At 44.0% G+C, this 17,135-nt stretch overlaps 1 protein-coding gene across 2 annotated transcripts; it reads left to right on the forward strand.

Moving 5' to 3' along the window:
- Positions 1–245: 245 nt before the first annotated feature.
- Positions 246–16,576, forward strand: LOC147889238 (uncharacterized). 2 transcript variants are annotated; one of them, XM_087391915.1, is made up of 14 exons: positions 246–827; positions 943–1,031; positions 1,160–1,215; positions 1,365–1,412; positions 1,489–1,589; positions 1,693–1,805; positions 1,934–2,033; positions 2,257–2,412; positions 2,505–2,586; positions 2,789–2,883; positions 3,411–3,553; positions 3,697–3,783; positions 4,014–4,103; positions 16,313–16,576. In XM_087391915.1, exons 1-14 carry the CDS (start codon positions 720–722, stop codon positions 16,371–16,373), a joined length of 1,329 nt encoding a protein of 442 aa, XP_087248041.1. In that variant the 5' UTR covers positions 246–719; the 3' UTR covers positions 16,374–16,576. The 2 variants fall into 2 exon arrangements, with proteins under 2 accessions (XP_087248041.1, XP_087248042.1); XM_087391916.1 differs by having other exon boundaries at positions 248–827; positions 2,526–2,586.
- The last annotated feature ends 559 nt before the right edge of the window (positions 16,577–17,135 follow it).

The following is a 17,135-nucleotide window of genomic DNA, read 5'->3' on the forward strand; positions in this document are numbered from 1 at the left end:
ATTTCTTCTACCCGTTCGGACTTCTATGGATGTAGAGGAGTTGAGAATCCAACCGCATGAAGGGTTTGGGCGGGGGATGTTTACATCATCAAAAATAAATTGTTGCCAAGAGGACCATCCGCCAAGTGTGTATAAGAAGACTGGGTCTTGGCGGTTGCATGCATGCAGCCTGCCACTTGGCTCGCCTCCCTCTCTCCTTTCCACTTGGCCTCCTCAGCGTGTCCAAAATTTTGACCACCATCGCTTCCTCTTCAAAAGTCTCGCACTCGCAGCATCGCCAACTTCCTACAACCATCTCTAAACATATCACGAGCATCTTTCACCGCTCTCAATCATCTCTTCAGTAGTCCCAACTCCAGCACTGCAATCCCTTCGCCACCCTCCGTAGCAATTTCCGTAGCAATCACACCACCCTGTAGCAATTTCAGTAGCACCCAATTACCTCTCATCCTACTAATCTTTCTAGAATTCATTGAACAATCTCGCAATCTCGGGAGCTTTTCTCAGCTCGATAGCAGCGGCGATTTCAGTCTTGAGTAGCAACCTCGAGACCAATTATATTCTCAGCGGGCAGCCTCCGTGAACAACCAATCTCTGTATCAATCTCAGTAGCAACCTAGATTGGCAAGCTCTCTCAGTAGCTCAGTACGGGCTTACACGTATCTCACAGATAATCATAACAGCAAATCTAACAAGCAACAGCAATATCCGCACACGCAATGGCAGCTGCAATCTTCACCAATGCGGCTCTTCCGATCAGCTGTCAGATCTCCTCCCAATACGTCGGCGGGAGCAGCTGCAGCCCCCCAGAATCATCCTGCTCCGTTGTGCGAATTCGAACTGCCGTTCCATGAATTTTTTGGGTTCTTTTCATTTGGGTTTCCCGCTTAGTTGCAATGACTAGCGAGAGTAGTGGTTGCTAACTCGCTGCTCCTGCTGCAGGGCCGGAGACTCGCGTTCCACGGTGCGAAATCTGCTTACGGAGGTTCGCCTCTCGTGCAGCAATGGAGTCAATCGTCTCCGAGAAATGGGTATGGAGGGTTTCTAAAGTTTTTTACATGACCAGATCTCCTTCTTAACTTCCATCGCTTACGTTTGGAACTTATAAACAGTCAATGATAGCAATGTGTCTTGACGTGACGCGTTCAATGTGTACCAGATACTCCGTACTTTCTGTCAGGAATGTTGCCACAAAGACACCAGATCCGTTGATGGGTACGTATTTCTCAAATCTCTCATAAGTTAGAACGGACTTTCCACCTGTTATGCAGATTCCGTGAAGTCCCAGGTCGAAAATAATCAAGAGGCGAAGCAACTTTCGAGGCATAGTATTGACTAAGAATCTTTGGTAATTTGTTCCTCAGGTACAAAAGAAATCAAGCGCGGCGAAGCAATCAAAATTGGCATCAACGGTACTCTTAACACTGCTCGTGCGATTTATGACTGGAAACTATTATAGGTTCCTTAATTGTCTCTTTTGTTCGCTAGGTTTTGGCAGGATCGGGCGTCTGGTTCTCCGTGCAGCGCTAGCTAACAAAAAAGCAAGCATCGTGGCTGTTAATGATCCGTTTCTTGACGCAGCTCAGGCAGTACGTAGCTCGAGAGCAAATGAGCCTGTTTAGAATTTAAATAATCCACGTATCCACTGGAGAAATTCGGGTCAGTGTCTTCATCAAGTGTTCCTGAATGCAGGCGTACCTCTTGAAGTACGATTCTACTTTTGGGCAGCTGAAGGGTCATGTCCGAGCTGTAGATGAACACACAATCGAAGTGGATGGGTTAAAAATTGCAAAGACGTCTATCAAGTATAAGCCTCTATTTGATTCGCCGTGCACAATGTGAAATGCACCGCCCAATGTACACCTTTCAACCTGAAAGTTTTGACAGTAATTATATTTATTTATTTGCATGATGATAAATACATTCTGAACAGAGATCCGGAAAGTATTCCATGGTCTGACCATAGAGTTCAGTACGTTGTTGAATCAACAGGAGTGTTCACGTCTAGTGAGAAAGCAAACGGTCATCTTCAGGTAATGCCAATGGTATATCGCAATGTTTACTGCAATGGCTAACCTTAAATTGCCTTGTACTGGTATTTTTCTCCGACTGAAAACCCAGCCAATACATTTTGCACATCACGTTGCATGTGTAAGACTAAATCCATTTGCTTATTTTGGGCTACCTGCTCTCAATAAAGAGTTGAAAGAGAATGAAAACATGTCTGATTTTACCATGAACTTGCTGTTTCTACAGGGAAAGTCTGTAAATGGTGTGGTGATTTCTGCTCCAGCAAAAGATGATGTAACTCCTACTTTTGTGGTCGGAGTGAACCACCACCAGTACAGTCCTGACATGCAAGTGGTATCATGTGCATCATGTACAACAAATTGCCTTGCTCCTTTAGCAAAGGTTTGTATATCTGATCGCCCACATATCATGTACTCTATAATTTTCGCCATTTGTTTGGCAAGTCTCGACGCCCTCCATAAAGACACAAACAGGAAACGGTTTCATATATTCAGGTTATACACGACAAGTATGGCATCGAAGAGGGATTAATGTCGACAATCCATGCGGTCACAGGTTGAAACAGTTTTCTCCTTGATCCATATTTGTTGCAACTTCCTTGTCTCTTCCTAGTTTTTTTGTGACAGTTTTGTCCTTGAAGAAGTTGCAGCCGTGGGTACTGTCATAATGCTTGGAATGCTGAACCTCTGATGTATATGTAACGCCCACTTTAGGTGAGATATAATGGCGTTAACAAATTGAATTTTCTGGGACACAGCAACTCAGAAGACTGTTGATAGTCCTGCAAAAAGTTGGAGATCAGGGCGGGGAGCCTTCCAAAACATCATTCCTGCTAGTACAGGCGCTGCAAAGGTTACTGTCATTTCTGGTCCAGCTAGTTCTACATTGTTTTAAAAGCTTTTTTGAGGGTTTCGAATAGCTTGTTATACCTTCAGCCTTCAATGTTTGGTGCAACCAGTAGGACACAAGAAGCGTGACCTTTGATTTTTGGTACCTTGAAAACAAGAATTCTTCTCTTAATGTGGTCTAAACTATCAGGCATTGGCTCAGGCCATTTTGAAACTCAAAATGCTGTATTCTGAGAATTTAGAAAAAGTGGCGAACATCAAAAGCCTTATCTTGTGACATGATGTTTTTGGATTTCATGACCCGTGTTGTAAGGGCTGTTCTTAAAATATTAGTCATCAAAGGCACTTTGGAAACATCAAAGCTGATTGTATGACAGCCTGTGCTTTTCCATACTTATTGAAGCAATGATCAGAAAGCTGCAGATGACAACTGGTGTTTGTATGTCAGTTCCTTTCTATGCTAGGGCCAATCCTTCATGTTCTAGTGTAACTTGTTTCAGTTTTAAAAATGAATATGTTCATTTGATGCAGGCAGTTGCTAAGGTCATACCGGAGTTAAAGGGAAAACTGACAGGCATGGCTTTCCGCGTACCTGTGGCTGATGTTTCAGTTGTAGACTTGACAGTGAGATTAATGAAGGATGCAACTTATGAAGAGATATGCAACACCCTCAGGTGATAGTTTTTACTTTTACTTTCTAGCCTAGGGCAGAGTTTCATTTTATGTATTCACCAACATCATGTGTCCTAATGCTTTCTTGCACTATGATTTCTTCAAAATCTGTAGAAAAAGGTTCTCAAAAAACAAGATATTGCAGGGAAGCCTCGTATAATGGACCTTTGAAGGGGATCCTTGGAGTGACAGAGGATGAGGTGGTTTCAAGTGATTTTATTGGAGAACAGAGGTTTGTATCGTGGTTATCAGCATCCGTTTCTGAACTTTAAAAAAGCTGACCATCATCGAGAAATGGCAAGGCTCCAAATTCAATGACAAGAGCAAGATTCACTTGAGGCTCAAAACATTTGCTTTCATTTGCTCGCACCTTTGCTTCTAACATTTTGGAAATTCGCTATTTAGTATCAGGCCCAAGAATAATTAGTTCAGTTGTTCATAATTTTATACAATGTGCTCCAGGTCGAGTGTTGTGGATTTGAAAGCTGGCATAGCGTTGAACGAAAGATTTGTCAAGTTGGTCTCTTGGTATGATAACGAGTATGGATACAGGTATTTTTACTATCGTATGATGACAAGCTTGGATACAGATATTTGAAGTCAATTCCTATTACCGTAGAGAACACATAAGCTGCATGTATGCAGTTGTATGTCATGACTCTCTCTCTCTCTCTCTCTCTCACATATGTGTCTATGTCTGTGTGTGTGTGTGCATTTCTTGTGACTGTAAACATTTCAGCATGCACTCGCTCTCTCATGAGAGTACACATGTGCAAAAGTGAGTTTGGATGACCATGCACATGAGTGTGCATGAGAGGGGGTGAGGGTATGTCTACAAAGCTGCACTAGGTGGGCGGTTCGGTGGGTGTGCACGTATGAGCTTGGGGGGTATGAGTGATTATGATTGTGAGGTTGGGTTGAAAAGGGGAGAGAGGGAGAGAGAATGAGACACTGCGGACGTTGGAACAGGGGGAGGAAGAGAGAGAGACTTGGTGGGGTGGGGGGGCTGAGTGAGAGGGAGGGAGAAGATGGAGAAGGGGAAGGGGAGTGAGTGTGAGTGTACGAGTGAGCAAGCGAGTGGGAGTGCATGACACACTGAGTGAAGGTAAGAGTGAGTGACAGTCAAGTGAGAGAGAGAGAGAGATGGGGCAGGGGAGGGGATGTTAATTTTCCCTTTTGGGTGTTAACTGTATTTTTTATTTAGAAACTCTGGTATTACTCTGTGTGTGTGTGTGTGTGTGTGTGTGTGAGAGAGAGAGAGAGAGAGAGAGGGTATCAAACTATGCTTCAAGAGAGTAAGAGAGTAGAAACAGTGAACATATGTTGTCCCAAAGGTGGACTTTGGTATTACTCTCCATATGTATGTGTGTGTGTGTGTGTGTGTGTGTGTGTGTGTGTGTTTTTTTTTTTGTGTGTAGGTGTATGTGTGTGTGTGAGAGAGAGAGAGAGAAGGTTCGTGATGGAGCTCGTTGCTCCATCATAGGCTGTGTCGTCTTCGTCTCAGCCTTCGTCGTTTCAACCTTGCAGTTTCGTCTGCAATTCCGTCTCAGCAGCAGTTTCGTCTGCAGTTCCGTCTCAGCTTTTGTCTTTGTCGTTTCCTTCTACAGTTCCGTCTTCTGCAGGTCCGTCTCAGTTCCGTCTCAGCCGTAGTTCTGTCTCAGCCTTCATTCCAGATTTCGGTTCAGCCTTCGTCTATTTTGCCATCCCCTGCAAGCTCTTTGCTCCAGCCATCATCATTCCAAGATGCCCCTGTTTCTCCTTTTGCTAGCAAATCCGTAGGTCCTGCCGAAGTCCAAGCACGCAACGAAACCGGATTCATGATTCGTCCCATGAAATAGAGGCAAACACCAAGCTGTTGCTCTTGAGAAATAGTGTGAAGGAGAGACTATGCAGGAAGAGAGCGACTGAGAAAAAACCAGGATCCTGGGCTTCCAAAACCGAATCATAACACAAACGTCGAAGCAGATCCTGTTGCAACGTGGAGGCGGTGAAATTTCCAGAATCCAACTTGACGGCCTTATCTAGCTGAGAGGAAACGAAAATGGAGGCCCTTTTCTTTTTACAACTATCAGTTGACTGGAAGACAAAAGTTGGTGTTGAACGAATTGGCTCCTTTGTTTTTCTGGGAAAAGGCTTTTACTATGCTACTTGTGCTGATGTAGACACGGTGTATAAGCTCGTAAACATGGGAGGGGTCCCTGGTGCAGGATTTTTTGCCTATGTTATGCCTTGGGATCCTCTTTTTGACCCAGCCAAGAATCTTATCAAATTTTGCCCAATGTGGGTCACTCTCAAGGCCTTGCTGGTACCTCTCCTTTCGCATCTTTCGGTTATTGCACCTTTGTTGGGGAAAGTGCTACATCTTCCCAAGTGAGATTTTTTAGTTTGTAGCAGGGATATTTGATTCTGCATCCTATGGGATATGGATCAACCCATACCTTCATGTTTGGATGTCGATTATGGTTTGGCGCATCCTTTTCGCATTCTTTTACAGTTTGCTTCTTTCCCAAATGCCTCTTACAAGTGTAAGAAAATTGGACATTTTGCTCATTGCTGCCCTTCATACCCTACTCAAGATCATAATGTCAAGGGCACTATGCCTCTCCCTCGGGTTCCCCCTCATTTCCAATCTGATAAGATAGTGCAGCCCAAGCAGCAAAAAGAATGGAGACGAGTGCGGCCTAAGTTAAATGCTTCAGTCATTGTGTCTCCTTTGACTTCTTTGTCATCCCCAGAGGCTCCTCTTGATGATTCTTCTTCCTCGACCACCTTTACATTTTCTAGTGCTGATGTTTCTGTAACCGGCCTTCAGTTTCCTAAAGGGCAGTAGACTATAACTTGCATTGCATTTTCATTACTCACAGCCACATTGCATCATTTCCAACCACTTAACTTTAAACAATACCACTTAGAAACAACTGGAGAAATAAGTGGATGGAGGCTAGATTGCCCCTGCTCAATGAAAATAGTACACAGTGCACCCACTTGCCCCAAATGCCTTGGCGCCCGTTACGGTATTTATTTAATGCTTCTGAATGGAAATGCTTTACAACAAAGGTTCAACCTTGCACTGTTCCTTTTTGCAAATCCTCTACTTGTCTTCAAGGCATCTAATCCCAGTGCACCACTAAAATTCCCACTGGCACGGCATACTGAGGCATTGACTTCTGATCTGACACAACTTAGAGGCATTCAGGCATCCAAACCACTGACAAACTCAGCTCAAGGCAGCCTTAAGGCTACCACATGCATCCACACTGTCCTTAGGCCTTCCACAGAATGACCCTTGCCTTTGGGTGCTTCCTAGAACCTGTTGGAGTCCTGAAAGGACTGCACACAACACGCATGCACTGCAAAAAGCTGCAAAGCAAGAAAGAACAAGGAAAAAACCGAACTTGGAACCAACTCCTGCTGACTGTGGCAGAGGGGCGAGCTCCTTCCTCGCACCTATCCTCTATCCAAGCTCCCGGCAGGGTGCAGGTGTCTTCCAGCAATCAGGAGAAGAGAGAAATGAAGGTAGAGAGCGGAGGGTGAACAAGAAAGAGCTGTAGAGGAAAGATGGTTCACAGATCTGCCTCGAAATGAATGCCTCGGGATCTGTGCCTGAGTTCTCCTAAGAGAAGGTGCCAAAAGCAACAGGGAAAGTTCCTCCTGCAGCCTGCATTGGTCCAAAACAGCTCCAGAACAGCTCCTGAAGCCACCACGCAGCCAAAAACATGTGCACAAAGGTCCAGCACAGCAAAAGACAACCCCAGGCACCTGCTGGAGGCAGCTGAACACGCCTGTACGGATTCCGTACAACCGTACGGACGTCCGTACGGAAATTTTATGAAAGTCCAAAAATGAGTTCTTGCACTTCCTAGAAGTGTGTACTAGCCTTGGAACAGTCAAAACAGTGTTAAAACGGCTGAAAACAGGCTTGAAACAGTTCAAATAGCTCAAAAACTGCACCAGAACAACTGAAAACGTCCTACACCTCTGGGAGAGTGAGGGGAGAGAGATGGAAGGTGGGGGAAGGGCATGCATACACATGCTTGACAAATGGCACCTCCTCTTTGCCATTTGCCTCTTCATTAAAGTCCTAACCCCCATACCAAGGACAACGTTGGTTGTCCTTGGGCCCAACTTTTAGACCCCTCTTTTAAAGCCTTTGCTTTGCTCCTAGGACCTAGTGGTGCACCTAGACTTTGCCCTTAGGAACTTCTAGGAAGTGTGTACTTCCTCTAGCCAGTCCCTCACGGCCAAACCATTACAACACTTAACCATGGTTAACCCTGGGTTAAGCGTAGCTTGAGTTACGAAGATACTTTACATCACTTTTCACGTCCTCTTTTCACATCCTCTTTTCACGTCCTCGTGACAGTTTCTAACTCTCGAGAGCCCTCTTCGGTTCACCAGTCTCATTCTATTGATGCATCATGCGGCATCTCGTATGGCACTTCCAGTAATTGAATCACAGTCTTTTGAGCTACAAGTGGATCTCTCTCCTTTGGTTATAGTTACTGCTGGTAATGAGGATCTACATGTGGATTTTACAGAACAAGCTACGCATGTGGATATTTCTTCTTCCGATATAGTAAATGATGATACAGTGGAACAGACTGTGGATTTGAGAGTGCAAGAAGCTCAAGATGCTTCTCCTCAACCACAAAGCTCTTTTACACTTCACAATATGCATCCTATGTTGCATCAGGTTTTTGACCCAGTGATTCAAAAATTTCGGGTACCTGCTTATCTCAAGAAGAATCACAAGGGTAAGAAACACCTTCATTGTATTGATGGTGATGTGGTTTCTTTACAACAGTTTTTGCATGCAAACAATCTCACTATGGAGGATATCCTGCTAGATACCCCCCCCTAGTGACTTGTAAACATTTTCATTTTTCTAGTTTTCAGTTAGCCTCCTGGCTTTACCCAGGAATCTACTTGTAATCTTTTACTTTTGTACTTCATGGTGGGTTTTTACCTCTTCTGAGGTTTCCCACAGAGAAATATAAGATTTCACTTATTTTTTTGTGTTTGTGTGTGTGTACTACTGCTCTTGACCCCTCGATGATCTACAGGCTGGACTGCCTGTAATGTGGCCTTCTTTGTTGCTCTTCCAGACTGATGCACAATCTCTGGCCCACCAACAGTAGATGTCGGCATCCCTGCTGCTCTCCAAGACAGCCTAATGTGGGGCACAAGTGATGGATACAAATTCCCAAGGCTTGGGCCCTTTATATAGGGCTGGAGACCCATGAAAACCAACTGACCAGTCTGCGGACTGGCCCAACCCATCTCTGCACACACGTCTGTCCAAATGTTGCGCCCTGCTGCCATGGCAGCGCACCTGTCTGCTGCAGGTTTTCTTCTTGCCCCAACCAGTTTTTAAACTCCAATCTGCTCCTGGATTCTGTCTGCAGCCCTCTGATTTGGTCATGACAGCCCTGTTTGGCTGTCCTTGCAAGGTCTCCGCTGCTCCAGGCTGCTGCTGCACTGTCGCAGCTTTCTGACAGCTTTCCTTGCTGTCCATGTTGCCCACGTGGCCACCTTGCACATTTCCCCGTGCTCTGCCCACATGGCATCTCCTACATGCTGCTGGTACACCTCCCCCATGTCCTCCTCATTTGGCTTACAGGCTGGGAGGTGACCCAGATAAAACCCAACTGCATGTGCATGCTTGTGTGCGCGTGCGTGTGTGCGTGTGTATTGTGTGCGTGCTTGTGTGTGCGTGTGTGCGCGTGTGTGCGTGTGCGTGCGTGTGTGCATGTGCGTGCGTGTGCGTGAGTGCGTGCATGTGTGTGTGTGTGTGGGGGGGGGGGGGGGGTGGGGGTTGGGGGTGGCAGTCCTCTCTCTGAATCAGAAAATGTTTCCCTTTCACATGCTCAGATCAAACTGACTGATAATGATCAGAGGAAATTGCACAAATGGCAGATTGGAGCAAGAATGAAGCCCCTCATGGATAAGGGCTGCTCATCAAAATCCTTCTTTCAGGGCCTGCATGCTACTCGAAATAAAAACTCATGTCTAAGGGTAAGGGAGCTAGATGGCTCTTGGACGCACTCTTTCTCTGATCTCCAAGATGAATGCCAAATTTATTTCCAGAAATTGTTCTCTCTGCTCCTGGTTCCCCATCAAATCAAATGATTGATGCGAGGACTGAATTTCTTTAATATGTTTCTGAGATAGTGGAAATGGATGATGCTCTTACATTGGAGAGACCTTTTACTGACACAGAACTTGATAATGCATTATCCCACCTCAGCAAATACAAGTCCCCTGGCTGGGATGGCCTTACGGTGGAATTTTATATTTCTTTTTGGGATGATTTGAAAGATGTCCTTTTGCAAATGATCAATGTTGCCTGGCAAGAAAATCACTTGCCGCACCTTTGGAAGCATGGCATAATCAAACTTGTGCCCAAAAAACATTTGTGTGACCATATGTCAAATTGGAGGCCTATTACTTTGATGCCTGTAGTTTACAAACTCATTGCCAAAATGATTGTGTATAGGCTTCATGGGATACTGAATGCGGGCCTTCATCCTCATCAGTATGGCTTTGTGGGGGTCATCTATCTCGGTCATGGACATTGGGTAGATCAGTTAGACAGGGCTGTCCTCTTAGTGCTCTCTTCTATGCCATTGCGACCCATCCCCTCTTGATGTATCTTGATCATCTTACAAACACAGGACAGATGACTGGTCTTAAAATCCCTGGGGCTGCATCTTTTTTGGCACAAACCTATGCTGATGATTCCTTCTTCATGCCACAGAACTCTCCCCGGGAAGTTCGCATGCTTATGACCACACTATCATTGTATGGATTAGCAGCGGGATTGCATGTCAATTTTGACAAATCTAAATTGCTTCCCCTGAAACAATGTGACTAGCATTCTATTCTCTGGCCAGGTCAGGTAGTGCATTCCAAAGATGTAGTCAGGCATTTGGGATATCCTATAGGATGGCATATCACCAAGAAGCAGCAGTTAAAATGGATCTTCCAAAGACTTCAACATAAACTGGAATATTGGAAAATTTCCACTTGGCCACTTCATGTCAGGCTCAGAATAGTACAGTCCATTGTAATGTCTTATGTTCAGTTTGCTACATTGGTCCTCCAGAGATATTTCAGCCTTTATGTCTTAAGCTATGGAGCTGTTATGGAGGACAAAAACTGCTGTGAAAGCATTGAGACTGATGAAGATGGAAATGGTGTGCTCTCCTAGGATGCATGGTGGACTTAATGTTCTCAATATCAGATATCATGTACTTGCAAGGAAGGCGACTATGCTCCATACTTTTATCTGTCAACAACAGCCATGGACTTGTATGATAGCATCCATGTGTGTCAACATGAGGACATCTGCTTATGGCCATTGGACTACTGATCATTGGGAGGTTGTCATTGGGAGATTTGTAGGAAAGATACCCGGCTGCCCTTTCTCTACTGCTCTGATACTTGACTGGAAACAAGTACTTTCTACGGTCAAATGGGCTCTCGATAATTGCTCGGGGACAAACTCAATGAGGAAAGAAAGTATTCATTGGAATGCCATCTTTGACATTCCACTTGCTTTACAGAAACCTGTTCAGGCATATAATCTCATGAAATTGGGAATTAGATACATCAATGATGGGTAGATGATCAGGGCTATGTCTTATCTTTTCCTCAGGCCACTGCTTCATATGCATTGGGAATGCATCATAGGTCAATATGGAAGAAAATTGCTGATTTGTTACATCCTCTTCTACCTGTTCCTCTGTGGCTGGCACAGACAGGCTTATGGATTGGCAATTGCAACCCTCTGCTACATGCTCTCATCCTGTTCCTCTGCCTGCCTTGACCTCCATCAAAGTCTACAGGCTTCTTCAGCCTGCTCCATGGATTCAGCAATACGCTAATACTCTGTGGCATATCAGGAAGCCTCTCTCTTGGTGGAGGAAGAATCTCCGGATATTATGGAAGTGTAAAATGCCTTTGGAACAAAGACTTTTTCTTTGGAGATGCATGACCGGCACATTGTCAGTGGAAATCACACTTGCCAAACGTCACATTGCACCATCCACATGTTTACGATGTCAGGCTCCTTCAGAGACTGTCCCTCATTTGCTTTGGCACTGCCCGTGTTCTAGGAATCTCCTTGGGAGAATTTCACATCATCTTTGGCTCCGTTTCCCGAGTCACAGATTTGGGAAACAATTTTGGCTATTTGGCAGATTTATGAGGTCTCTGTCTCAATACTCACTATTTCTCTCATGGGTGAGATATTGGGCTCTTTGGACAAACTGGAGTGAGCATAATTTGGCATACTTGGGTTGGCAGATTCGCAAGTCATGAATCTTTTCGAGCCTCATTGCGGCAATCCTTATATGCCTGCCATGAGGGTGATATACATGCTTCTTGCATAGAGCTTTTCTTTTTATGTTTATGATCTTTGGGATACTCTCCATTTTGGAGACTTCTCATCTTGTAAATTTATGAGAATATAAATACACTGCACTGGATTTTACTAAAAAAAAGTGTGTGTGTGGCAGGCCAAAAACTCACGTCCGGCAAGTTCACCTCAACGGGCAGAAGAGTGTGGAGAGTAGAGAGTACCTTCTTCTTGGGTTCCATCTTCTTCAGAAGATATGGCTGAATACTCTTATGAAAAAACTTTTCAAAAGAATCGATCGGTTCAATGCAAAAAGCAAAAGCAGGTTGAGGGTCAGCATGACCCCATGCATGATTCTGTTGAAGCACAACTGGTTTATGATGTCATGCACGAAAGATTTGCAGACATAAGGAAAGAGTGGAAAGACTCTTGTCCATGAAAAGTTAGTGGTAGGTATTCGGAGAGAATATGGTCCATGCAGTGCAGGCTCTTAACTACTTGGCAAACCATTGGATCCCTTCCCAAGTACTGAAGCATAATTTATTCTTACAAGCCAAGTACAGGCAGGAGGTGACCAATTCTTTAAAGTTGGTCTCATGGTTGAAGTGGATGAAATTGTAGATCCAGTTAGAGAATATGCAGTTATTTTATTTTTCCCAGGTCGGATGTCACTTGCTGCAGAGGTAGGCAACTGGTTGACCCGCACACTGGCTGGCTCGTTTGTTCGTAAGGTACACCATGCAACCAGAGGCTTTTTTGAGGTCATTATGGTAGATGAGATTCACAGGCAAATGCTTTTGGAACATTCGCCACTCTTTTTTGGACAGCAAATGGTGCACGTTTTGCCATGGTCCCCCACAATGGATTATCATGCTCTGATTCGACACTGATGTCCGGTCTAGGTTGAAGTTGTAGACTTCTCGCAATGCATGGCTTCACTCTTGCCTAAAATTGCAGCGACTTTAGGCAAAGTGGTTTGCTCACCGCAGCCTAATGGCAGCTCTAATCGATTTTGCATTCTCTGGGATACTGATAATCCCACATCGGAGTCTTATTCAGTCACGGTGAATAATGTTGACATGGGAAGTGCATATGGGAAGTGCATTCTATAAATTGAAATGGGGACTATTTGCAGGGGCTTGCTTTGAATGTAAAAAATTTGGGCACATGGCTTCGCAGTGTCCAATGAATCAGCGCAAAATGCCTCCTGCTACTCATTAGACGGAGGTCGAGATGGAAGAATTAGCCATGAAAGGTCAAATGCAAAGGGAAAGAAGAGAGTCCGATCTTCGAGATGAGCTATTGAGCTTGTCCACTGGATCTACGAGGCAGGCGTGGTGATGCTCCGAACAGGGCTGTTTTCATGCCTTAGGGGGGGGGAAAAAAAAAAAAGAGAGAAAAAGAGACACGTCGAGATTCCGTACGCGTTTGCTATCAAAAGCGCACGCTAAAGATGGTGAAAAGCACACGCACGCTTTTCAAGGAAAGCTGGTTTTGGCTGTTTTGGGGGGCTTTTGGCCGCTCTTTTTGGAGTCGTGAAAGGCTATAAAAGAAGAGGAGATCGTGAGGAGGAGGACACACAATCCAATGCATGCATATCGAGGTTGTACGAAAGCGAAGAGAAGCACGTCTCGAGGTTGCTCGAGCGAAGAGAAGGCACGCATATCGAGGCGCTGCGAAAGTGACAATAGCGCACACGAATCGAGGCAGCGCAAAGAAGAAGATAAGATCAAGATATTTCGAGAGTGAGAGTGTGAATGAGATTTGATCATTTGATCATCTGCTTTGAACATTTTCATGCGAGTGAGAGTGAGAGTGAGAGTGAGAGTGAGATAGCTCGGGGGTGGACGGGTGGTATCGAGCTCCTTCACGGAGTGATTCTTCTCCAAAATTATTGTAAAGACTCATCAGTTTGATTCATATTGCAATCTCTCTTCTTGTTCATTCGTGATTATTATCTTGCTACAATTTTGATCGTCATTGTGAAAGAACGGTGCGTGACAATTTTCAGAAATACAAGCTATTGCCGTTGCATGCTAAAGACTGGCATAGTCTTTTATGGCCTGGGGAAATTGTTCCACCTTCTCAATTAATTCGACATCTTGGCTATCCTCTAGGTTGGGACTCACTCATTCTCAACAAACTGATTGGGTGCTCACAAAGCTGAGGAAAAAACTTGAATATTGGCAGCTTGCAACTTGGCCATTACATGTTCGTTTGCAAATAACGCAATCCATTTTGATAGCATACATACAATTCTATCTGCCCCTCATCATGTTTACTAAGGCAGATCTGGTTTCCTTTATGTCTGCTATCATGGAAATTTTCTGGCGTTCAAAAAATGGCAAGAAAAGTCTCAGATTACTCTCTATGCATCGCCTCTGTTCTCCAAAGATGCACGGGGGTTTGAACATACTCAATATTCAAATGCATATAATTGCTCATAGGGAAAAATGGATATTGCAGTTTATGCAAGGGGATCAGCCCTGGGCTTATATGATCCACTCTCTTTTGTTGCATATTGATACTTCTGCTTTTGGGCATTGGCAGCCTATACAGTGGGATTTTCTATTTGGCTCTATTCAAGGCAAGATCAGAGGCTGCTGCTCTTTTGTCTCTCGTTTGCTTCTTGATTGGAAGCATATCTTATCCTACTTGGAATGGAATGGTAGGGATTCTCTGTTGGGAAATTCCTTGAGGGTTGAGAGTATTGCTTCTGTGGCGGATGTACTTCAGGATGATGGCACTCTTTGTTTATTTGCACGTTAGACCTGAGAAAATACGGGCCCGTCTAACATCCCGTCTATTAGCGCGTCTATTTGCGCATGCCGTTGACATGTACATCATTAGCATGAGGTCCTAGATCCTCGCTTGGTCCTTGATTTATGCCATTGATTTCTTTTTCTTATAGCATCCTAATCTCTTATAGTATTTAACTCCTACTTTCCATAGGAGTGTTGTAATGTAATTATGCACTAGAAGTGTTGTTCTCCCTGCATTTATGTTCTCATGTGTCGAGGTCAAAGCTATTACATGCACCTACCAAAGCAAGTATGGTTTGGGAGCTCATTACCGTCCTTTATGGCACAAAATTTCAGAAATACTTCAACCTTTCTTGCTGGTACCTCGCTTGGAACTTCAGGATAGGATTGAGGATTGGACTCTTCATTCTTCCTCTTCGTCAACCCGTCCTTTGAAGCTGTCACATATCACAGTGCTCTGTATAAAGTGTTGTTACCTCCGTCTTGGGTTTCTGACAGAGCCAATTCTGTTTGGCATATGGATCGCCCATCAAAGTGGTGGAAAAAGCGCCCGTGTCTCCTTTGGCATTATAAAGTCCCTCTTCGGCAACAACTTTTCCTCTGGCGAGTCCTACTTGGCATTTTTCCATCTGGGCAGTTACTCGCGCATAGACATATTGCCCCGGCTTTTTGCCACAGATGTCTACATCCTGCTGAATCTGTGCCTCACATTTTCTGACACTATCCACACACTTGTGATTTCCTCGCTCTCATTCGTCAAGGGCTTCAAGTGAAATTTCCTACTGTTACTTTTAGCAAGTTCTTCTGGTTATTTGGTTTTCATCCCGCTAGACAGGGTTTGATTTATTTTTTGTTTGGGTGCGCTACTGGGCACTTTGGACTCTATGGATGGACAGAAATCATAGAGTCTTTCGTGATCCTACTTTTTCATCTTTAGTTTTTTTCAAACGATCTCTACGGCAATCATTTTATGATTGCTTTCAGACTCATTTTATTGATCATGATGTATATATGGCTTATACTGAGATTTTCGGCTAAGTAGTAGTTACTCCGCTTTTGGAGTAACTATGAATGTAATTATTTCACAGCAATAAAATATTTCATCTCACAAAAAAAATGTGTGTGTGTGTGTGTGTGTGTGTGTGAGTGAGAGAGAGATTTATGAGGTCTCTGTCTCAATACTCACTATTTCTCTCATGGGTGAGATATTGGGCTCTTTGGACAATCTGGAGTGAGCATAATTTGGCATACTTGGGTCGGCAGATTCACAAGTCATATGAATCTTTCCGAGCCTCATTGCGGCAATCCTTATATGATGCCTGCCATGAGGGTGGTATACATGCTTCTTGCATAGAGCTTTTCTTTTTATGTTTCTGATCTTTGGGATACTCTCCATTTTGGAGACTTCTCATCTTGTAAATTTATGAGAATATAAATACACTGCACTGGATTTTACTTTAAAAAAAAATAAAAATAAAATAAAGTGTGTGAGAGAAAGAGAGAGAGAGAGTGTGTGTGTGTGTGTGTGTGAGAGAGAGAGAGAGAGAGAGAGGGGGGGGGGAAGGGGGGGGGGGCTTTTTGTGGCAACTTCAGTGAAGGAAATTTGCCTACCTTTGAAACTGACAGCCTGGCTAATGCAGCTGTCGAGTGGTAGATCTTGTCACACACATGGCAGCTGTTGCTTCAAAGAATGTAAATTGAGACGAAGGTAACTGGGATCTAGTGTCCCAATGGGAGAGTACAAATGTTTTTTAGTTCTCTTATTGTAGTAGGTAGCCGTGATAATAATTGAGTGGTTGAATCACTATTCCAAAAGTTCTCCTTGACGTATATATTGACTCATGGCAAGATGTAAATATCTTGTATTGCACTTTCACCAATTTTGAAATATTGCAAAAGTTCTCCCTAGGATAGATATTGTCTCAATGTAAAATGTATCGACCAATTTTCTGTTCCATGCTCCCTTGTGGATGATGGGTTGGCGTAATTACTTATAGATATTTATGTGCCTTATGTTGCTTTCTGCTACTCTGGATTTAGTGTTTCTGTCTTTTTATTTGTCTCACTGCTTTATGTAGTGGGAGGAGAGTGTGGGAAGGTGGTGACAAGAGAGGGTGCCAAGGCCAACAAGCGAGGGAGAGAGAGTACTTAGAGAGGAAGGAAGAAAGAAAGAAAGAAACAAAGTCTATTAACATCCATAGAAGACCAAAAGGTCTATGGAACAATCAGGCAGGCCGTCGCCAGGCAATTGAGGGAGAAGTCGCAACTAATTCTCTCCTGCCAACTCATATCATATCTCCCCACTCCTGCTCAAATAACTAATTAATTTTGGGATTTGTCCCCAAGTGGGAGGAAGATGCTGGACATCTTTTGTTTGATTCTATTGTGAAACTATGTTTCCCTCGCATATTCTTTTTACAGTTATTTAACCTCTTTTGCTTTGAAACTGATGTATGGTTGAGT

The sequence above is a fragment of the Dipteris shenzhenensis genome, chromosome 20, assembly GCF_047967505.1.
Source record: "Dipteris shenzhenensis isolate YYH24624 ecotype China chromosome 20, Dip_SZ_1.0, whole genome shotgun sequence".
In the NCBI taxonomy this organism is placed as follows: Eukaryota; Viridiplantae; Streptophyta; class Polypodiopsida; order Gleicheniales; family Dipteridaceae; genus Dipteris; species Dipteris shenzhenensis.

Bases quoted from the DNA above. Each gene is read 5' to 3' on its own strand.
- LOC147889238 (XM_087391915.1), top strand. From the start codon at position 720: ATGGCAGCTGCAATCTTCACCAATGCGGCTCTTCCGATCAGCTGTCAG. The intron at 1,032-1,159 runs GTATGGAGGGTT...AATGTGTACCAG, and splicing joins CAATCGTCTCCGAGAAATGG to ATACTCCGTACTTTCTGTCA. The intron at 2,413-2,504 runs GTTTGTATATCT...AGACACAAACAG, and splicing joins GCCTTGCTCCTTTAGCAAAG to GAAACGGTTTCATATATTCA.